We start from the raw sequence: 22828 nt of genomic DNA, 5'->3' as shown, positions 1-22828 counted from the left end.
ATAAACGTGTATGTCTCTGAGCATTTTCATTTATTATTACAATACAATTATTCTCTGTCCACATGTGGTAAAAAACGTTAGCATGAGTGAGAAAATATACGATACACAGATGAATATATTTCTAGAAGTTTTGACCACTTGACCATAACACCTAGTACAACTCCTTTGCAAGAATAATTAGCATCAATTAAACGATAATTAGAATTTTGTGCACGTACGAATGCGCAAGAGCTGCGAGTCGACGAAGTACAGAAGTTTATACGTGAACCTGCAGTCATCCCCCACGCGTTCGTTGTTTAGTACCTTTAGTACGCTATACGACATCGTCTCCTCATACGTCATTCATACACTTACTCTAAGGAGAGTAGAGAGCTATGAGGCTATTGGGTTCACGATTAGACGCGGATTTTGTTTTGTTGATCTCACCAAGTAAAGCGCTGGTCAACAAGCCAAGCGAAAGTGTCGGCCTAGTGTGTAGAAATTTATCACGTAAAGGAATTCGCGTGGACGATTCTCTCAGTTGCAAATGAAAACGGATACAGTGTAGTGGTACGTGTGAAATCGTCAACTATTAAACATTGTGAAATATCATTCAATTACAAACCATTACCTTGTTAGAATCTGTGGAAATTGCATTCACGAATTGGTAAAAAAAAAAATGATAATAACCGACCACTTAAGTCTCGAAAACACGATCGTGTCTATATACATCTAAAAACATGTTTTTTTTAAAACATTGACATTAGTCCAGTCCAAAAGTTATATCGGACTTGAGGGACTTTGCAATGCTGCTACGTACACGTTTTTTATTTGCAAAGATAACATTAAGTGCTTACAATTAGATTCCGACGGTGTTATCGACGTACTCGTACGTAAAAACTTTCACCAATACTCTCTCAATTTTTTTCATTTGACAGCGATAATTGCATGTGCCCAACACATGCAACGACGCTGCGACTAGAGATGTAAGAATATTGATATTAAGATTATTTAATAAATTGACTGTTATAAAAAAATATGACCGGTCATTTACGAAATTACAACTAGACAGAAGTAGCACGTCATTTCTTTTCGCCTCCCATAAACATAATTTTCGTTTTTTTCAGTAGAAAGCAATATAACATTCACAACCCATTATGAATGTATTGATAAATTTACTATAGTTTCATCACAAAATTATGGGCCTAAGAAGACAGTTTATAGATTTCTTCACATTTTTTCTTAAAAATTTGTTTTCGAAACGTTTCTCAGATTAAGTAGGTACACACATATATATATATATATATATATATATATAAAATTTTATTTTGAAACACCCTAATACATATTATGATTGCTCAATGTGGTAATTTTATTTGCAGTCACGTTACTAGTTTGTAACGGTAAAGATACGGTAAATTTATCGGTCACTTTTACCACTCACATCTCCAGCCGTGACGTAGTAAAGCGTCGTAGTGCAACGAATCCCGCAAAATTGTTTTAAATACCCGCGCATGCGCAGTGAATTGTTCATCAGGTGGTTTGATGATGAATGATCACGCTGGAGGGCGCAGCGTCTGCCTGACCTCGCTCAGAAACTCCGGCTATCAAAACTCCGACGCTGATTCGGGCTCACAATCAGAGCCGAAGGAAAAAAGCCGGCGGAGAGCCGGTGGAATATTGTTTAACTTTATTTGTGGAATCTGCTTTGTTCTCGCCTTAATCTGCGCCGGCCTGATCACTTTCATTATTCTTCTGGGAGGCAGATACGACATCTCCGACGCATTTGCCGGTAAGATACACACTTATTCTAGTGTTGATCAAGGTAATTCCGGCAGTTTAAACTTGAAGCGAAATATCAATGAAAACACGGAAGGGTTCTTTCATTTAGATCTGCGCGTAAACATCTTTGTCTTCTTCTGAGTAAGAAAGAGGTGCAAGTGCACTGTATAGAGCTGCGCGCAATGATTGAATAAAAGAATGAATCCTATTTGTAGGAATCTGTCAGAACAGCGGCAATTAATCGTCGTACCGATTATTAAACTTCAAATCTTATTGTTTGTCAGATGTTTCAATGACTTGTAGTTTTGTTATAAGAGCAACAATGTCTTTACTTCTGGGATTCTTTTTCTTTTGCAAATCACCGTCCAAATTGTGACTTAAAAACTTGAGTGTGCAATAAAGTATCAATTTGACAGACTCAACAAAGCTCAATGACCTGCAGCCGTTTTTACCTGAGACATTTAAATATATATTACGTAAACAAGAGAAACTTTCAATTTACTTTACATGTTGAATTCACAGCAATATGTTGAAACAAATTTTATACTTATATTCATTGGAAGAACAAAAATGTGTGCACTAGCATGTTTTTAATCAGTTTGGCGACAATCAAATAAATATATTCCATAACTATTGTATCAGAACAGTCAGTATCGCGGAGAAATTAGAAAAAAAAAGCAGAAGAAAGACTAGATTGTAGAAGAATGTTATTTTCTATTTACTATAGAATTGAGACATATCTCGTGGCTTTGACCTTTACTTAGTCCGTTGTTTTTCCAATACCATATTATTTGCTTAGCATGTAAACACAAGTATAGTTTGATAATGAGTCGTTCATATCAAAGTAAAATACATTTGCCTGCAGGTTCTAATAAAAGTGACAACCTTGTAGCCATGCCACAGAACGAGACTCTGAGTGGCTTAACATTTCGGTTGCCAAAAGATGTAAAGCCGATACACTATGACTTGTACTTGTTCCCCGATCTAATGAAAGGAACCTTCAAGGGAAACGTCACGATTGCAGTGGATCTATCAGAGATAAGGGACTACATTTGCCTTCATCAGAAAGATTTGAATATCATTTCTACGAAGGTGGTCACTATTGGCCGCGAGAAAAATTGGGAAATTGAAATTCAAGAAACTTATGCTGTTGAGAAATTAGAAACATGGGTAATTGCACCGAAAAAAGAATTTCAACCTGGACTTTATAATGTCACGCTAGAATTCGAAGGCGCCTTGCAACCAGATAAAATTGTTGGCTTTTATTCTAGTACTTACAAAGATGAATTGAAAAGAACAAGGTAAGCGACTGTGAAAACTCCTTAGGCGTGTACATGTGGCATACAGGCGATTACCAATGAAGACTTGATCTTTAAAGATGTTGTAAACAAAAAACGGATTATGATCAACTCATCGACCCAATCATATATTATCTTATCGGCTCATGTCAACCTGTAAAAGGTCCTCAGATGTTTTCACCTATCTTTTAATACTAATCAATGTCAATAGATTTGATTCACAGATTATGAATTTTATCTTATTTTCTTTGTCACTGACATGTAACAGGAACCTGATTTTAAGAAATGAACTACATTCATTCATGCAGTAATCACTTTAATGCGTAGTAAACAATAGTTACGATCATACATCACTTACTTTTTTAGGTCAATCGCTACATCAAAATTTGAACCCACCTATGCCAGGCGCGCATTTCCATGCTTTGATGAACCAGGATTCAAAGCAGAGTTTTCAATCAAAGTTGTACAGCCAGCTGGCGATGGCTACACAACCCTTTCTAACATGAATGTCCAGGTGATATTGCATTTTGTTTACAGAGAATGTCAGAATTGTATTGATACTGTACAACTTTCAGTTTTTCTCTTAATTCAAATTCAATGATATACATTTGATATGATTTTATTTTATCATTTGTGCCTTACAGAGTGCTGCAGTAAACAAACCTGAACCAGGTTTAACGACAGTTACATTTGCCAAAAGTGTGCCAATGTCAACTTACCTTGCCTGCTTTATCGTAAGCGACTTTGTGGCTGTAACAGAAGAAGCTAAAGGTCTTGCAGGACGGACTTTTCCTGTAAGTGTTTATACAACACGAGCACAGCAATCGAAAGGTGCCTTTGCGCTGAACATTGGAGTAAAAGCTATAGAATACTACATCAACTTGTTCAACATCGATTATCCATTGCCAAAACTAGGTTTGTATTTAAATAGATTCGTTTCACATTATCACAGAATTTCTCAATTCCATCTGGACGAATAAAAATGTAGAGACAACTCTGTTTCATTTCAGATATGGCTGCTATTCCCGATTTTGTTTCTGGGGCAATGGAGAATTGGGGTCTGGTTACGTACAGAGAAGCACGTCTCTTGTATGACAGTGCTAAGAGTTCCACAGCCAACAAGAAGAGCGTTGTCACTGTAGTGTGTCATGAATTTGCTCATATGTGGTTTGGAAACCTTGGTAAGAACCACAAAATTGGTTCATAATTTTACTCTGTATCAAGCTATGATATAAATTGGTTTTTTAAGTCTTTCAAATATTCCAGTGACCATGGCGTGGTGGAATGACCTCTGGCTTAATGAGGGATTTGCTACCTATATGCAGTTTAAAAGCTCGGATGCTATACTTCCGGAATGGGGAATGGTCAGTAACACAAGTTGATAGTAAAATAGTAGTTAATTATTATCAACGATTTTTAACAGATTTTTCCTATTACCGAATCAAATTTTTAAATTTGACACTAAATTTTCATTTTGGTGTCTACAGATGGATCAGTTCTTAGTCGATTTGGTTCACCCAGTTTTCAAAACTGATGCCACCCTTAGTTCGCACCCAATAGTTCAAACTGTCAGTAACCCTGATGAAATAACAGCAATTTTTGATGTGATTTCTTATAACAAGGTTTGCTATAATTTATTATTATAACTACATATGAATTTTTAAGAATTACAATAGAAGCTCTATTGATTACAGGGGGCATCTATTCTTCGTATGCTCGATAACTTTATTGGCTCTGACATTTTCTACGCAGGAATAACTAAATATTTGAATCAGTATGCTTATCAAAATGCAGAGACATCTGATCTCTTTTTCATTTTGCAAAATGCAGTCGGTTCGAATTTGCATATCACAGCTATCATGGACACCTGGACTAGACAAATGGGCTTCCCTGTTGTGAATGTCGTCAGAAATGGTGATGTTTATACATTGACCCAGAAACGATTTCTGGCTGATCCTAAAGCCACCTATAACTCAAGTGAATCAAATTATGGGTATGGACTTATGTTATGACTTGAATTTCGAACATATATCGTAAATTAGTTAATTACAAGTTTTCTGACAAATTCTTCTCATCAATGTGCAGCTTTTTAAGTGACTAAACCAAATAATTTAGTGATTTTTATTTCAGATACAAATGGACCATTCCCATTACCTACACAACTAGTGCGAGTTCCAAACCAACATTGGTATGGTTTGACAAGCATGCCAGTAGCTGTAAGTTACAGGAGATGTAAATCTTATATGATTATACTCTATTGGTGAAATTGGTTCATAAGACTAATCTTGATACATTTTAGTGTCTATTACTCTTGACAAGTCAGTACAATGGATTAAATTGAACAAAGATCAAATTGGGTACTATCGTGTGAATTACGAAAAAGCTGAGTGGATGGCACTGAGTAACGTTTTACAATATAACCACAAGGTGAGAAACTTCTATGTTAGCTATACTGCAGTATTTCTCAACTAGGAATTATAATCATCTAGTCGGATTTTCGGTAACACAAAGCAAGTGTAAGAGTGATATTGCAATTTTTATTTGTAGTAAATTTTTCTTTTTATGCAAAACCCCAAATTGTATCAAGTGAAATATTAGTCAAGCAATATGAAAAAGTAGATCATTTCGAAAATTTACTCAAATCTTTGATTTTACAGACATTCTCGGCTTCGGACAGAACTCACCTTCTGGAAGATGCATTTAGTCTAGCCGATGCGACTGAGCTAGACTATGATATAGCAATGGATATGACTGCATATCTCGTTGGTGAGACGCATTTCGTCCCGTGGAAGGTCGCTGCTTCAAAACTCAGCACCATTAACTTTCTACTTGCCTCAACAGACCTATCCACTCGTTTTAGAGTACGTATAAATATTAAATAACGACCCAATATTTTCAAGCTGCATTGATCACACCTACATCATTCACTCAATTCTTGGCTTCCAGACTTACGTAAAAAACTTGGTCAACAGTACGTACGAAGCTGTTACATGGACAGTGGGTGTCGATGAAAGTCATGTAACGCTGTAAGTAATAATTTTATTGCGCAATATCATGTCTTCCACTGTTCTCCTAATACTTATTTAATGGTGTATACCCAGCCGTCTTCGCACCACCATCTTAAAAATGGCATGCGGGGTCGGTCATGCTCAGTGTTTGACTGAAGCCGGAAAGCTCTTCACTAGCTGGATAAATGATCCATACGATAATCGCCCTCATCCTGATGTTCGATCTCTAATTTACTACTATGGTACGTTTGTAACTAGCTGATCATAACATCACAATCTCGTCATAAATATTTATAATTATATAAAATAGGCAACCTTGGACGGCAATTTGTATAGATAATGTGTGGAAATTCTAAGGAATACATTTTATAGCGTACCCCGTTGTGAGTTATAATTATAATTTGTCAATGAAAAAAAATAGAGGATACGATGTATCATTTTTTACTTTACAGGAATGAATTCTGTGGGTGGAGAGGCTGAATGGAACACCATGTTCGATAAATTTGTCAATGAGACAGATTCTACGGAAAAACTTAAACTGATGTATGGTTTGGCAGGAATTAAATCTGTTTGGATCCTGAACAAGTAAGAGCACGTTATCTGTACTGAAAATGAGCTAATTGTGCTTCAGTGTGTTCATATAAGCCGGATTATCTTGACATGACACATGTTTTTATAGATTCATTAATTTGGCGATCGATGAAAAGTACGTTAGATCTCAGGATTATTTCACCTGTATTAATAACATTGCCGCTAATCCCGTCGGGGCGCCTCTGGTTTGGGATTGGATTAGAGAGAACTGGGAAATTTTGGTCAAACGTTACACGTTAAACAATCGCTACCTCGGGCAACTGATTCCTGGAATTTCTTATACTTTCTCTACTCAGCTCAAGCTCGATGAAATGCTAGCTTTCTTTGCAAAGTATCCGGAAGCCGGAGCCGGTGCGAGTTATAGAGCTCAAGCCTTGGAAACTGTATCTAACAATATCAAATGGCTCAAAAATAACTCTGGCAAACTTGACTCCTGGCTGAAATCTCACCAAGAATAAGAATGATGTGGCGCATGTACTCGATTTTATTGAGGTGGCACACTCTTCTATCAGAAGAGTAGATTCATGTTGCAGGTATACGCAAGAAATGTAAATCATCAGCATCATTCATAAAGATTGAATTCATGAGAATCACATTAGTGATTACTGAAAAGTGTTTAGTAAATCTTACCACGTTTCTTTATGAGAACGATTAAAATTAATGATATTACTCGCCTTGAAATCTCGTTTTCAAGATTTTTCGCAAATCGTAACTGTAAGAAATGAACTTGCATTTCTTCACAGTAACGAATACGCGACATTGAACCATTTATTCTAAAATATTGATATTTTGCACATTTAACATTGTTGAAGGTGACTATTGATTAGTATTTCAGATACTGTATATACTACACATGTTTTGCTATATAATCGATATTAAAGAAAAAAAATGAATTGAAATTCATCAGTGTTTGGGCTTCAGACAAGTTTTATGACTCATTACGTTCTATATCTTCAGTGGTTTGTTAGCAATTTCATTATTTCAGAAGTTCATCGACATGGAAAACAATCACGACAAGATTGATTCATCATATTAGGCCACGCAAATCTGATTAACGAATGCAAGTTGCTCGAATGTCGCGTTATAACATTACAGCTAAGACTACAACTGAAAAAAGTAGGTGAGATAAAAATTGCACTAACTATAGATATCATTCGGTGTTGGATATAAGTGATTGCAATTATACTTTGGTGATATCAATGTGACTTAAGAGCAAATCAGATGTTGGGTGGTGCGGTCTCAGCATCTCCCTGAGGAAGAGACAGCTGGGGAACTGTATATAATACGCATGTCAAAAGCTAGCCAGGCGCCGGGTGATGCGATCTCAGTATCCTCCTGAGGAAAAGACGGCTGGAGGACAGTACACGCACATCAAAAGCCAGCTGCTGCACCGTACTCGCGTCTGAGGGTAGCGGATGGCGGGTGTGTGATGCGCATGCGCAGCAGCGAATACGCGCATCGAGCGCGGATCCCCGAGCGGCGTAGAAGCGAGTGGGCATTTGCAGCTAGGATTTGCAGCTCGAGCGCCGACTAGAGCAGATATAGGGTGGGTTCATCTTTGCAAGTACGAGCCGCGCTAGCCCCTCTTATCGTCAGGCACTATACGGCACGGCCCATGAGCCCATACGTTCGGCAGAGACCTGGGTACATCAACTACACGTTCAATCCTGAAATGCGAGAAGTTGATCAATCGCATCCGGTAGACGGAGTCCGTGTCGGAAATACAGAAAGAGGTTCAGAGAGTCCTGGATTGTTTTGGATAGTCACGACTGCAAAGAGACTGAATTTAAGTCTAGGGTCGATTATCGCAAACCGGCAGAGGGCCGGACGAAGCAACCTGCCGAGGCGCTCGAACCCGAGACTCGGTCTCACAGAAGCCACCATCTGTGAAGCAGTGGGAAACGATGTAGCGAGAACCACTAGACTCTAACATCAGATTCTCGTTATTCAATTTCTCGAATCATAGGGTACGTCATCATGTCAATCTTTCGTTTACACGCGTTCAACCCTTATATCTTTCACACTTCAACTCATACTTAACAAAACCGGCAACCACCCACAACAACGAAAACTGTTGCTTCAGCTATGATGAGAGCCGTGTCACCAATGTAGCAAGATTGTGTCCGTAGAGCTAGAAATATCATTTCCGCTTCGACGTTACGGTTATCAGTATTTATAAATCTCGGTCATCTGTGTATCAGATGAAACACTTAACTAGAGCCCCTGTATACGTCATACAATGCATAAATTGGCAGTTTAAAGTTGAGGAACAGGTGTTGCACGAGTTATTTGATTCATGCTTTACGCTTGCCAGCATCCAAACTGAACCACATCAGTCCGCTGGATCCATAGGGACACATATTTTCTGATTGCAAGAGCTCGTTCCAAACGCTTGAACGCGATTGAATTTGCGAGCGAGCGTCGGGGCGTCACAACTCGGCTCGGCGTCAATTGACATCAGTCGCGTACAGCAGCTTGGCAGGAACGCATGTGCTTATACTTTAAGGCTTTTAACTTGTGTTGTTCTTTCTGAGGGTATTGCATGATTGAATTAGAGCATTTGTAATGGTCCGGTTTACATCATGGTAATTATTCTCAATATTAAGTGAAATGTGGACGATTGGTGCCGAACATGAGCAAATGTTTGAGGTGCGTAAACTCTCTGTAATTAGTCTATCCGGTGAGCGATTGTAATTGTATCACTGCTATTGTTTGCAATCGTAATTTCACTGTTTCTAATAAACCTTAGATACCAACCACAAATAATCAACGATCGCGCAATCTTTTGAATACATATATTTTGAAAGTGTACAATTCTACTGGTTATATCATTTTCTGTTTGACCCCAATGGACCGATTTTTTCACATGTACGATGAGAAAGACAGAGAATATCGAAGAATCATTTGATCGGAATATTCATTACAGAGAATACCACATTTAAAGCACGCGTATCGAATAATCTACCAAATATGGTGATGTGCAAAGGAGTATGTGAATGTGGGAGTTTAACAAACGCAAATTATCTCAAAGTTATTCCTTCGATGATCAATAACTTTGCCACTTTTGAATAAAAAATTGCCAAGAATTGCTCAATTGAGAAGGTCGAATCGTAGGACAAGTCGTATTTAATGGACAACCCGCAGTGAGATAGGTGACTTGAACATAATACACAGTTTACATTGTGATATTTCATATATTAGTAACTAGATAATTTGAATAACAAAAATAAATGTAGCATTAAGACATGATTCTTACGCTTATTAAACCTTACATAACCATAATGCGAAATTATTACAGCCTGGTTCTTCTTAAGGCTACTCCATCACTGCTCCGATAACTGATGTAGAGAATACACATAACATAATGCTTTTACACATTAGTTAAATCTTTGCAGTTCAAATCGTGAAAATGTCTTTAAAAATTTGATGTAGATGTAACCTCTTAGTGACAACAAAACGTTACACAGCCTCAGAATCAAGCATTTTTTAATTAAAATTGAAGTTAATAGGTCTAAAATCCTCATATAACATTAAAATGTTGCTCAATCTTTCATTGAAACTGGGCAATTTATTCACCATGGCTTTGGCGGAGGATTTGACCCACCGTATCTGGGTAGAGTTGCATAGCCACCATAAGGTGCTTGGGGTGCGTGTGGTTGTGGTTGATACGGGTTATATCCACCTGAAATCCATGTATTTAATCAATAAACCATACAAAGCGTTTGCTTTCATCTATTGCACGATATTATTTTTTTCTGACCGAAAAATTCCAAATAATCGAGAGAAAACAACATTTATCACAGCTATGGACATTGCAATATTCAGCCAGTAAACCTATCAATACCCACGAAATTGCTGATCGGAAACTTTTGAGAGCAGTAAACAAAATATTGTGATTCGATTTGAAAAAATTACCGATATTCAAATGTAATTGTACATTGCAATTACGACTGAAAATGATAGTGACTTGCTATGAGTCGTATTATTGTATAAGAGTTACTACCTTGTGTTGGATAAGGCATTGTTGCATAGTTGTATAATCCGTTATAGCCTGCTGGCATTGGTGGAGGCACATATGTTGGGTAGGGAGTAGCTGCACTAGCACCGTAAGGCACGGGCATTCCACCTTGATATTGCATTGTCGGATATGGCAATTGAGATCCGCCTTGAATATTGGATTGTGACTGTGATTGGGGTGTGTTGCCTGGAAATTAAGTCGCAGTCATATGAATAGTTTATTTTTATCCAAGTAGTAACAGATTCGTTTGTTGCCTATAACTTATATTGTTGGTCTAATTGTAATATGCCACTAGTGCATAATCATACTGGTTAAACGTATGTATAAAAGTTACCTCCGTGATGAGATGGGATCGTTGGTGTTGTTGCCGGACCTGTGTGACTTAGATTTGTGGTTAAATCCTTCATTAATTCCTCCTTCTCGGTTTTGCGGGCAAAGCAGAAGTCAGATATTTTGTTTTGGAAAACCACCAGCAACTATCGAGAGTTACAAGAAAATAAAAAAATTAATAGGTGTGTACATATGCAAAGAAACCGGTATTTTGAATACACAACAAAGTTATTAACCTGTGTAAGATCATTGTAAAATTTAGCTCCTTCCCTCAGGTTGTTCTCAAGCTCTTTGAAAGCATCGTATGCAGATGCCAACTGACACAACATTGCTTCACGTGTACTACCGGCACCAGAATGCTCATTTATAAATGCAGCATGACGTGCCTGCAAGTTTACAAAGATTTTATGTAAATCTTCCAATCTCAGAGAGACATAATAATTAATAAATCAAATTAATATTACAATATCAGCTTGTTGTCTAATACTTAAATAGAAATAGAAAATTTGCTACAGCCTCACCTGAATGTCAGCTACTAGGGATTCTTGTCGAGCCAGACTATCTCGAACTTGCTTTTGTAATGGGCCATAAACTTGACCAATGTGTTCTACAGACATGTTTGGTTCATCAATAGCGCCATCCTGAGATAATGCTGACAAGAATACTGATTTCATATCGGTTGCAGCTGACTTTAATTCGCTTTCAATTGCATCTCGCTCAGCCTTCAATGTCTCAACCTAGACAACATTATTCCAATAATTATAGATATGTACAATAATATCAAAATGCCTCTGGCCAAACTTAAGCACAAATCAACTTACATCCTCCATTAATTTTCTTAGTTGAGAAACAGCCCCACTTTCTTGGAGAGCAGAGCCAGCTGGTACAGTGTTCAACAATTCACTTGGATCCTTACTGAGAGTCTCCATTCCTGAACGAAATGATTCAAATCTTTGTCGGACAACCTTTTAAGGGATGAAACGTTAATAGTTCAAGTTTGAAAGCCACAGATAAAGGATTCTTATTATATCAAATCACCAACACTTAGTGTTTGTACCTTGTCAGCAGTAACAGCATTATTGATGATCTCACGATATTTCCGAGCGTTGACAGTAAATTGTTCGGTGAGACTTGCACTCGGTATTCTAGTCCATCGTTCTTTGAATTGTTCCCGGAGCTGGTCGTCAGAATCCTTTTCTTCTTTCAGCATTCTTTCAGACTGAAAATTAGTGGAGAATTTAGTTGTATGGAAATTCAGATTTTAAAGTGCAGGGAACAAAGAACATTCAATAGATCATGGCAAATAATTTCATTCACTCAGTGATTACCTCGTCCAAGATGTCCTTGTTTCTTTGCAGGAGCTCTGGAAGTTCATTCATTGTTGCTTCGATAGCTTGGACTCCGCCAGCATTCCTCACATAAGCTGCCTTGTCCAGTAAAGATTGAGGCAATTCTGTGCCACTTGTGTCTTCGATAGCAGCTGGCAAATTTAGACTGGCTAAAACGCTGAAAATAGAGGACAATAGACACATTCGCATATTTTTATCTGTGAAATTTTATTCCATGAAAACAACTTTACCTATTCAACATCTGAGTTGATTCTCGTAGCTTGGAAATCTCACTGTTCACTATTTCATTGCGACGCGACTCATAGGATGACAATGCATGATGCACACTCACAGGCAACAGTTCCGCGAACAAATCTATCAGAATATGAAGATTCCATAATTTTTAAATATAAATAAAAAATGATTTTATTCAATATAAAAATATACATTATCTTCACTATCGTACCGTGGAAATTAGAGCTGAATGTTTCAGAAGGTGGAAGTATCTTAGCTACACTAGCCTTTCCAATGGGATTTAGCATCTTGACATCTGGAATACGTTCGTGATAGATAAAATCATTGTCTTTCTTTGCTTCAGTTAAATTTCTTTGCGCCTTATTGGCATAATCTTGAAACAAATTGGGTTTATTAGATCGCTGTTGAGCAGACTTGAACAATTCGACTGCGTGCTAGAACAAAACATAAAACTGGCGTTAAATCGATTTACTGTTCAAGTTTTACTGAATAGTAAAAGTTATTCAGATGTAAATATAGAAATTAATTTTAAATTAATGATGTAGGTACATAAAATGGAATGAAGAGAAAATATCTCACAAAATTGGATTGATAATATTAACCTACCTCCAATCTAGCAATTTCTTCTCCAATGCTTTTGTTTGTCTTGCATACAAAACTTTGATACAATTCAGCCATTGCTCGATATCCAGCTTGCTTTCCTGCAATCTAAAGTAGCATTTTATATTGGTAATTAATCAGAGTATCATTTTTATAGGGTAAATATAATGTGGCATTCTTTTGGAGCACCTCAAAAGTAACAAATACAATAGATTATTTAAATCAAATATAGTTTATGAAACGTACCAATGGAACCCATTCTTTGTCCCAGAAAGCACGGAAGATCTCTTTTTGAAATAATTTCAAAGCTTCGGCGTATAGATCTTCTGCCTGCGCAGCAAGCTTAGCAATAATACCATCCTTCATAGAATCGTGAATTGCTTTGTGTACAAATATTTCTTGTGCTTGAGCTAGCATCAGTGAAGATAATGCGCCGAGGGTATCAGGACTTATATCAGGAGTTGGCTCTTGCTGAATTGCAAGCATCACATTACCTTTCAGATAGTTGAATATACCAGCAGATTGCTGAAGGATTAAAAACCATCAATTAATCATCTAGACCCGATATTTATGCAATGAAAACATCAATGCATAGTCAATATCTCATTAAAAATACAAGTGAATATGGACCTGAAAGAGCTTCGCAGCGAGCTTGAGGCCTTCATCACTATCAAGAGACTGTGTAGCCCCAACTGCGCTTTGCAGGGCAGCAATATTAAAAAGAACGCATACTTTTTCATATGCCAATGAGCTGATTGCTAGAAAAAAACAGTTGGAATTAATGTCAATGTTCCATAATAAAGTATATGTCATGTAGATTATTTTGCTTCTTAATTAAACTGAAAATTGAAAAACTTCCACAAGTGAGTATCACAGGATAGAGCCAATCTGCTTACTCAAACTCAGTTTTCCACCAAATATTGTCCGATCAAAAGCATCCTTCCATTTGAATGGTATTTGAAGCTCATGTGCTGGAATCTTTGCTTCCAGAGCATTGAGTTGATCATAGTAACTGTGAAACAGAGATTATTTTTGTGTAAAAAATGTACATACTTTTTATTGTGTACACAACTATTCCAAACAAACATAAGAATTTTGCCTCAGATTCTGCTATTGCGTACAATATGTTTCTCAAGATAATACGGGCAAGTGAGAGCCAAGTATCCAAAGCCAATATTTGACTGAAATGTGTTAAAGATTACTGTGTTTACCTAACTACTGCAAATCATGTTCATTAGTCAATTGAAACTGGACACTGGGTGTAACAAGGGTGTAGTTATATGTTACAAATATTTATTTAAGACGTGGCACGATCAAACGAGCAACAAAATTGAGCGAATAGAAAGCTTGAATCATTTTATATCGCGAATAAGTACGTATAATTTCAAGCGGAATGTGTGATGAAGAAAAAATGATAATAATTGATAGATGAATGAGTCATACCTGTAAATAACCTCCAAAGAGCTTTCGTACTTCTCAAAGGCACGCCATAACGCGTTATTACGAAGTTTGTTAAACTCATTTATAGATTCAGTATAATCTTTCTGGTTGTCAGCAGAGTTATACGTTGATTTAATCACATTTGTCAACGGTTTAACAATGTCAACATCTGACGGTTTCTTTAGGGGAACGGCTATCAGGTCTGCCATTTTGACGTTCACTGGTAAAGTGGTGTAAAGTGATGACTACTAGGATCCGACGCCAGTGGCGCGATGACAGTTAGAGCTCGAGATCACAGGACCGTACCCCTAAATATAGGTACCCTTAGAGAATTAGTCCGTACTGAAATAATGAAGTACGATAACAAAATGAATTCTCAAGTACTATGAGAAAAGGAGACGTGTCGGCTAGTTTTTCTTACTTTATATTTAGCACGGGATCCCCCACAATTGAACACAGTTTCGATTCTCAACGATCGTTTAAACGGGATAAGGTGAAGGAAACCCCACCTTCCGTCTACGATACTGATTCATTAATTACTAGTATGCCCGTGGAGTGTCACGTCCCTGGGACCTGTAACGTAATTCGCAAAATATTTACCTCATATCCCAGATCGAAATTAAAAAGCAGTCTATTAACCACAGGGTTGTTTTACATTTATGTTTATTTTCTTGCAATTTGGATGAAGATTTGATGATATCGAGTGTATTTTCAATAATATTCGACCCAGGTCAGGAAATTATCAAATTCAACATACAATCACGAAATCATCCACTACATATTTGTTATTATCGGACAATATGACTCACTGATTTCATATACATAAAATTAACCAATAACCATAGATATTTCACAATTGTGTATAATAATTATGTGCGTAACGATGATTAAAAATCAACTCTAAAACCGCACATGTACTTTACTTGAAAACAGTTTTCAGTACCGCGAATCAAAGTAGTGAATAAATTGAAAATATTGACATCATCTTATAACCTTCATTTCTTTATATTCTATCTTTTTTTTTCTACATGTTCCCAGATTAATTAATATCCTCACTTCAACAAATATGACGTTAATTGACGGTGTTGGTGACGAAGTGACCGATTTCTTCATAATAGTCAGCGTACTGTTAGTTGGATGGCTGGCATGGTGTTCTACAAGTATAGCCGATCAGCCACTTATACGTACAGTGTTGATATTGCAACATCGCACACGTACTCGTATTGCAGAACTTAGGGCGAGTAGTCAGATTACAAACTCTACAAGTCGAATCCAAAATCTTGAGCCCACACCCGAAGCTATAGAACATGCAATTGAAACTGTGACCGATACGGTAGATCCGCAATGTCCAACATCATCCGCTGTCCCAGGTAGAGCTAGTGCGACGAATTTCTTACTCATTTTAATCGATTTCTCAATTTATTCACTGTTAATCATATTCCATTGCAATTCTGCAGCTCCTGCTGAAGAACAAAACGAAACAAACTCATCTGTTGCGGCTGCCTCGTCCGAAGAAGTGCTGATCCAAGCTATGGACACTTTCAATAACGATGATTCCGGATTACGACAGAGAATAGTCAAGATCGATACTGCTACGGAATCAACTGATGTACCTGAATCTGCGGCTACTATCACAACCGAGCATTTAGGCGCCGGTGCTGAGCCTGTGGTTGATGAAGCTACCCAAATAACTATAAAACTAAAGTTTATCAACGACGATCAAAAAGTAGTTAAAGGAAGTCCAGAGGAATTATTGGGTGATTTTAAAAGGTGATCAGGGCACTCCATTTTTATCATAAATCCGTAACACGGATGTGCCTTATGCTAAATAACAAAGATGTTTTGGTCATTCTAGTTGGTATCTCTTATCCTGTAAAAAAAAATTCTATTTGTGACTTTTGTTGTTTGCAGGAAACATTTTGAGGTGGAACTTGCTGCTCAGAAACTAGTTCGTTTGGTATTCAATGGTCAGGTACTTCAACCTGATACTAGAACCTTGAAGAGGTGCGGTTTGTACCATAATTGTGTTGTTCATTGTTTGGTACATCAACCACGACCAAATCCTACGCCTGCAGTTCAGTCAGGCACATCAGACAATGCCTCGCCACTGTACTTTAACCCTCAATCATTCCAAGACTTGCCAGCAAGTGCAGGTCTTGCAGGAGGACGGCACGACTGGGATCTTAGTAGACTTTTAGTTAGCATTTTGACAGTAATTTTGGGTCTCGCTTGGTATTCACGATACCATTATGCTCAGTTATTCACGGCAACTACTACTCTCGCACTATACGCGCTCACCGCTATGTTTACCGTTGCACTTTTCGGCCATTTTTTCCCTGATCAAGATAGCATTAGAAACATTGAATAAAAACGACCTTAATCATTTTGGAAAAACTGGACAATGTTATATGAAATATTTAAAACACAGTTACTGCGGATAAAGTGACTTGATCACGTGAAATCTTGAACATTTTGTCTCGGAATAAACGCAATGTCTTTACATTAAGTAAGGACGAAGTCTGTTTTCAATTTTCAGACATTGACCGTTGCATAACAAGAGTCCGGAAAGTATACTGTTACCTTACAAATATCAGGAAGAGGAGAGAATATTTCGGAAAAGAAAATTCTTATGTAAATTTTTCTACCACGTACTACTTTTCAATTTTGAATATATATATATATATATATATATATATATTTTTTTTTTGTAAAATATAGGTGATGAAAAACTGTTGGCATTAAATTTGCTATGAATTAATTCTTGTTTAATTTAAATGATACGCAAATTCTAAACTTTGCCGTGTATATAGAATGTAAAAAAAAAAAACCATCGTTGTTACATTGAAATAGCAGGTTTATATTTCAGTTACCATGTTACATGCGTACAGAATGCAGTTTGAGTTATTTTATAAATTATTGCCACCCGTGATGAGCTTATGTTAAACTTAACTTGTTTGTTATATTTTCCGAACGTTATCTTTATTTTTAAAATGTAGGAAGAATAAACCAGAGGTTAAAGAATCAAATTGTCAAATTGACTAATAATTAATATAAATCTCGATTTTATTTATAAAATAATTCCTATAATTTACATACATACGCAATCAAAGAACTACTAATTGTCACCTGGCGTTTTCTTATTCCAGTAAAAGATTGAGCCACAATCAAGTATTAGCATAAAATCGTTTTTCAAAACTTTGTTACCTGAATTCAAGTAGCAAAACAAAAAGAAGAGAAACGACGAAAATCGAATACATTATTATTTGGCTTCTAATGTTGTCCCATTGAGTTTAAAAATATTATCTGCTGGTACATTAGAAAAATTAACATTTCCAAACACTAATAATCTTTGATGCAAAGCACTATTGTCCAAGGCAAAATTTCCTACAGGATTTTCAAGTAGGATGACTCCCTTTTGGGATTTCGATTTTACATTGACAAAGTGACAAACAGGTAATTTGTTGTTTACATTTGATATGGACAGACATGTACCAGCTGGAACAATTAATATTGTCTGCGTGTGTAGCGACGTGATTGGTGTTGACTCAGTAACTAATTTTCCATCAGAATACAAATCGTAGTGACAGCCATATATACCAAATATTTTCTCGATCTCAGAATTCAGTTGATTATACGATATGCTGACACCTCCGGTAAAATTTTCTAACAATATGGTGGCTACCGAATTAGTGGCCCCAAATCTTGGTTTAAGATTAACGAGTTTTAAATTTACCCATTTAGAGAATGGTTCTACTTGGGAGTCGTTGAGATGTAGTCTGATTTCGGTAGAATCGGATGGTTTAACTTTTGTTAAAACAAGTTTAAGATTGACCCCCTTAACTTTTTGTTCTTCTTGTATAATAATATCATCGTCAGGAGACATCTCTGCGATATTTTTCTGAGGCGTTTTTGTAATTCCTTCTATGAACGATTTATAGCTAACAGCCACTGCAGCCAAGTTGCTACTAAGGTCCTCAATCTCGTAATACACAATAGCCTCATCAGATGGTACAAGCTGTGCTTTCTTCCTTAGTTTCTGTACACGGTTTATTATTTCACGTGCAACCCCTTCGTGCTGCATTGTTTCATCTAGAGTAACATCCAGAAGAATCAGGATATCTCCTTCACTGTGTGCTTCGTATTGTTCAGAAAATTTTTCAGCTGCTGGACCGGTGAAGCTAAACATAAGCCGAATATCTTCAGGCCCTAATTCGTGACCTTGTACTTCAATTTTTTTTGTTGCAACAAATTTTTGTAGATCTTCATCCGATAGTTGCTTGATAGCTTGCATTATAGATTTGAACTCGCCCTTCAGTCTAGCACCAAGCGTTTTATGATCTGGCTCAGCACGTAATATAACGCCATATTTTTCTTTGTCAGTTGTAGTAGTGAGCTCCCTTATGTTCAATTCTTCAAGTATATATGTTTTGAGTGAATTGATATCTTCTAAAACTTTGGGGTCTCGATGGATTACCACAATTCCTGGCAATGGATATTTTACAGGAATAGTTTTTCTGTCTCTAGCAACTCTTCCCAGCTCAATTACTGTTTGCATGTGAGAAACTGCTTTTTCGATAGTTTCGTCAATAAGAGCTATGTTTGGATCAGGAATCATTTGGTAATGAACGCTGTCCATGTTGCCTTTGGTTGCTACAATTAACTTGGACAGTCGTTGGAACATGAATTCAGTTAAAAATGGTGTAAACGGTGCATTTATTCTCACCATTGTATAGAGAACAGAGAATAACGTGTTCAGCGCTTGTTCACAATCTCTTGTTCCTCCATCACCTTTTATTCGTTTTCTGTTCATTCTTACGTACCAATTGGTTAGATTATCTATAAATTTTATCAGTCGAGGTACGACAGTGTAAAGTCTATAAGCTTGCATTTCTTCTTTTAGAAATTGCAGCAATGACTGAGTAAAAGAGGTGAGCCATCTATCCATTATATTGTCTGACGAGTCAGAAATCTTCTTGGTTTCATTGTAATTAAATGGTAGTTTTTCTTCACGTTCAAATCTCTCAACATTTTGCATCAAAAATCTAAATGCGTTATACCATGGCAAAAATACGTCTTTTATAATGTCTCGCACACCTTCTTCTTTGAAGCGCAAATTTTCAGCCCTGACTACTGGGGAGTTGATCAAGTACAACCTTAGAGCATCAGCCCCAAATTTATTAAGTACTTCTTTTGGATCTGGATAATTCTGCTTTCGTTTCGACATCTTCTGACCATCGGCAGCAAGGACCAGACCATTAGCAACTAGATTTTTGAACGGTGCCTTTCCAAATAATGCTGTAGAAATTACCAGCAAGGTGTAAAACCAACCACGAGTTTGATCGATACCTTCGGCGATGAAATCAGCTGGGAAACTATCTTCAAAGTCTTTGACTCGTTCAAAAGGGTAATGCATTTGAGCATAAGGCATGGATCCAGATTCAAACCAACAGTCAAATACTTCCGTGACACGTTTAAGAGGAGGATGCCCAGGACGCTTAGAAGGAATGGTCAGATGGTCTATACTTTCTCTGTGAATATCTTCAATCTTGGATCCAGTCAACTGCTCTAATTCTGCAATACTTCCAACACACACAATTTCCATTTTGTCCTCGGACACCCAGAGCGGTATGGGATTACCCCAGTAACGATTTCTACTGATAGCCCAGTCCCTAGCATCTCGAAGCCAATTACCGAAACGTTTGTCTTTAACATATTCAGGCACCCAATAAGTTTCAGAGTTTGCAGTTATTAGCTTGTCTTTGAATTGTTCAACCCTAATAAACCAAGATGGAACTGCTTTGTAGATCAACGGAGTATCGGACCTCCAACAGTAGGGATATTTGTGTTTGCTGGTTCCACTGTGAACAAGTTTTCCTTTTCCTTGCAGATGCTTTATGATATTTTTATCAGCAGTCTTGACATACTGACCCAAAAAGTCACTTACTGGCTCTGTAAAATTACCGCAGTTATCAACAGGGCAGACAACAGACTGATCACGAGTTATTATTCCTGCTGCCAAACAGCAGCGATAATCATCCTCTCCGAAGTATGGTGCTTGATGAACAATTCCAGTACCAGTTTCAGCAGTTACGTAAGTGTCGTTTAATACCACGAAGGCTCCTTTTTCCCTCAGATCGCAAAAGTAGTTAAATGGTGGCTCATAGCGTTTACCTTTAAGGTCAGTGCCCTTCCTCTTACCAACTAATGCATACTGATTTTTAGATTTGTATATAAGGTTCAAACTTGACTTAAGTATGACGTAAATTTTATTCGTAGTCAAGTCTTTCGCCTCGACATACTCAAAATTCGGATTGCAACATAATGCCAGGTTACTGGGAAGAGTCCACGGAGTTGTCGTCCAAGCCAAAATAGATATTCCAGGTTCGTCGAGCAGTGGAAAAGCGATTACTACCGAAGGATCGGCGATGTCTTTGTAGTTCTGACCAGATTCAAAATTGGATAATGGAGTATTACATCCGGTAGAGAAGGGCATTACTTTTACACCTTGATATACGAGACCTTTGTTGAATAATTCCTTAAAGATCCACCATATGGATTCCATATACCAAGGATAAAGAGTTTTATAGTCATTCTTAAAATCGATCCATCGTCCAATCCTTCCAACAATAGTTTCCCACTCAGACGCATAGCGCATTACAATGCTTCTACATTCTTTGTTATAGTTGGCTATCCCCATCTTGGCTACATCATCGGGGCCCTTGATCCCAAGCACTTTGTCGACTTCGAACTCTACCGGTAAGCCATGTGTGTCCCAGCCAAATCTTCGCTCAACATGAAACCCACGCTGATGTGCATACCTCGTGACTATGTCCTTTATTGACCCTGCTAATAAGTGACCATAATGTGGCATACCAGTAGCAAAGGGTGGCCCATCAAAGAAGGAATATCTAGGTTTGCCTTTCGACTGTTTTAAACAAGTATTAAATACGTCCAATTTTTTCCATAACTCGAGGATGACTTCTTCCTCTTTGGGAAAGTTTATTGTATCTGGTAGTTTTTCCATCATTGCAGTGTTACAATTAGATACTTTGTGATAAACGAATGATGCAACCTGCTACTTCGCAGCCGTATTAGATTAATTTGATATTATTGTATCAGCAGCAGAAAACTATTCACGTGTGAATTCACACATCTTCCTTCACGACTCTGTGCAAATACTCTATGCAATAGTCAGCAAAAAACCGATTTTAGTTTAAATACTTAAATAAAAAGTTTCACACCGGCTGTTCAAACGACCTCAACGCAACGTGCTTCTCTCATCAGCAGAAGTTGCAAATTATTTTTAGGTTATACTATGGTTATATTCTCACAATCACTGTTCTAGTGTTCTAGCCTGATGATACGAGTTTGTTGGTATTAGCAGTTTCACGCATTATCAACCAAGCAGCTGAGCACATCGGTAAAAAAAGGTCTTATAACTAAAAACTACCGCGTGCAGAACGTTGGTAACATACCGTCGTCATAGTGAAATTGAAAAGTTAAGAAAATCCCGTTCAAGAAATATTCGTAAGTGGTCGGAGAATTCATACTTCGTCTAACGTCGCATGTTATGGCAATATTGGCAATGCTCTAAACATTTGATCTCGTTACGCGTAGCTTACGTGGTGTTTTCACCCGGCCGTTGAAACCATAGATATGTAAAATAGAGCGTAAGCAATGGTTTAATTGTCCTATGAACGGAATCGAGTCGGTTCTCTAAAGGACAGCAAATAATAATTCTCGCGCTCTCTCTGTCGCTCTACCCGCGGAGTGTGGGCTACGAGAGGGGGGATGAAAAGCCTAGGCAGGTATGTGCAGCTACCCCCACTCCGTGGGAAGAGCCACAGAGAGGGCGCGCGAATTATTATCTTCCATCGATCAGAGAACAGTTAAATCTCTTCTGAGCGCCGCGCCGTGCATCAGTCGTTTCCAAGCAATCGGAGTGAAATAACGTGTTCTCAGTATCGGTTCAAGATTCAGACCGCGTTGTTCAGGTGGTGTCACGTTGTTCGATCAGTGTATTTCCACCATACTCATCTGTGAGTAATACACGATGAGCAGCGTGTAGCCAGTGGAAAAACCGAGTGAATGAAATAAAAACACCCTGCGAATGGTGAAGGTGAATTTCGTGTCCCGAGTTTTCATTGTTTTATGTAACTTCAGATTTAAGTGATGTCTACTTTTGGCTCTGTGCGACGA

At 37.6% G+C, this 22828-nt stretch overlaps 4 protein-coding genes across 8 annotated transcripts; 2 read left to right on the top strand and 2 right to left on the bottom strand.

Moving 5' to 3' along the window:
• The first annotated feature begins 275 nt into the window (after positions 1-275).
• On the top strand, positions 276-7557 carry LOC124222632 (glutamyl aminopeptidase). 4 transcript variants are annotated; one of them, XM_046633807.2, is made up of 16 exons: positions 276-549; positions 1362-1771; positions 2627-3062; positions 3426-3573; positions 3704-3974; positions 4070-4240; positions 4326-4423; positions 4547-4681; positions 4754-5052; positions 5190-5275; positions 5359-5486; positions 5717-5920; positions 6006-6085; positions 6161-6309; positions 6520-6652; positions 6747-7557. In XM_046633807.2, the coding sequence occupies exons 2-16, from the start codon at positions 1525-1527 to the stop codon at positions 7114-7116; spliced, it is 2955 nt and encodes a 984-aa protein (XP_046489763.1). In that variant the 5' UTR covers positions 276-549; positions 1362-1524; the 3' UTR covers positions 7117-7557. The 4 variants fall into 4 exon arrangements, with proteins under 4 accessions (XP_046489763.1, XP_068992995.1, XP_046489779.1 ...); XM_046633823.2 differs by lacking the exon at positions 276-549 and adding an exon at positions 562-646; XM_046633814.2 differs by lacking the exon at positions 276-549 and adding an exon at positions 562-868.
• A 2275-nt stretch (positions 7558-9832) lies between these two features.
• On the bottom strand, positions 9833-14906 carry ALiX (programmed cell death 6-interacting protein-like protein AliX). Its single transcript, XM_046633838.1, has 15 exons — positions 14633-14906; positions 14086-14201; positions 13820-13947; positions 13436-13714; positions 13196-13297; positions 12801-13023; positions 12586-12709; positions 12335-12512; positions 12064-12225; positions 11828-11971; positions 11528-11743; positions 11243-11392; positions 11011-11152; positions 10662-10862; positions 9833-10340 (listed from the first exon to the last, which is right to left on the bottom strand). The coding sequence occupies exons 1-15, from the start codon at positions 14836-14838 to the stop codon at positions 10231-10233; spliced, it is 2481 nt and encodes an 826-aa protein (XP_046489794.1). The 5' UTR covers positions 14839-14906; the 3' UTR covers positions 9833-10230.
• Positions 14907-14924: 18 nt separating this feature from the next.
• On the top strand, positions 14925-17508 carry LOC124222671 (transmembrane and ubiquitin-like domain-containing protein 1). 2 transcript variants are annotated; one of them, XM_069136908.1, is made up of 4 exons: positions 14925-14947; positions 15668-15999; positions 16087-16399; positions 16541-17508. In XM_069136908.1, exons 2-4 carry the CDS (start codon positions 15696-15698, stop codon positions 16995-16997), a joined length of 1074 nt encoding a protein of 357 aa, XP_068993009.1. In that variant the 5' UTR covers positions 14925-14947; positions 15668-15695; the 3' UTR covers positions 16998-17508. The 2 variants fall into 2 exon arrangements, with proteins under 2 accessions (XP_068993009.1, XP_046489848.1); XM_046633892.2 differs by lacking the exon at positions 14925-14947 and adding an exon at positions 15171-15359.
• Positions 17463-22217, bottom strand: IleRS (Isoleucyl-tRNA synthetase). The gene has a single exon (XM_046633796.2). It carries the CDS (start codon positions 21654-21656, stop codon positions 17889-17891), a length of 3768 nt encoding a protein of 1255 aa, XP_046489752.1. The 5' UTR covers positions 21657-22217; the 3' UTR covers positions 17463-17888.
• Positions 22218-22828: the final 611 nt, after the last annotated feature.

This window comes from Neodiprion pinetum, chromosome 1 (assembly GCF_021155775.2).
Source record: "Neodiprion pinetum isolate iyNeoPine1 chromosome 1, iyNeoPine1.2, whole genome shotgun sequence".
Classification (NCBI taxonomy): Eukaryota; Metazoa; Arthropoda; class Insecta; order Hymenoptera; family Diprionidae; genus Neodiprion; species Neodiprion pinetum.
Note: the sequence above shows the minus strand (reverse complement) of the source record. Positions and strands in the feature narration are given on the sequence as shown.

Excerpts from the sequence above, each read along its gene's own strand:
- LOC124222632 (XM_046633807.2), top strand. The coding sequence starts at position 1,525 with ATGATGAATGATCACGCTGGAGGGCGCAGCGTCTGCCTGACCTCGCTC. Across the intron at positions 3,063-3,425 it reads GATGAATTGAAAAGAACAAG|GTCAATCGCTACATCAAAAT; the intron begins GTAAGCGACTGT and ends TTACTTTTTTAG. Across the intron at positions 6,086-6,160 it reads GATGAAAGTCATGTAACGCT|CCGTCTTCGCACCACCATCT; the intron begins GTAAGTAATAAT and ends GTGTATACCCAG.
- ALiX (XM_046633838.1), bottom strand. The coding sequence starts at position 14,838 with ATGGCAGACCTGATAGCCGTTCCCCTAAAGAAACCGTCAGATGTTGAC. Across the intron at positions 13,715-13,819 it reads TCGCTGCGAAGCTCTTTCAG|CAATCTGCTGGTATATTCAA; the intron begins GTCCATATTCAC and ends TTAATCCTTCAG. Across the intron at positions 11,153-11,242 it reads TTTACAATGATCTTACACAG|TTGCTGGTGGTTTTCCAAAA; the intron begins GTTAATAACTTT and ends AACTCTCGATAG.
- LOC124222671 (XM_069136908.1), top strand. The coding sequence starts at position 15,696 with ATGACGTTAATTGACGGTGTTGGTGACGAAGTGACCGATTTCTTCATA. Across the intron at positions 16,000-16,086 it reads AACATCATCCGCTGTCCCAG|CTCCTGCTGAAGAACAAAAC; the intron begins GTAGAGCTAGTG and ends GCAATTCTGCAG. Across the intron at positions 16,400-16,540 it reads TTATTGGGTGATTTTAAAAG|GAAACATTTTGAGGTGGAAC; the intron begins GTGATCAGGGCA and ends TGTTGTTTGCAG.
- IleRS (XM_046633796.2), bottom strand. The coding sequence starts at position 21,656 with ATGATGGAAAAACTACCAGATACAATAAACTTTCCCAAAGAGGAAGAA.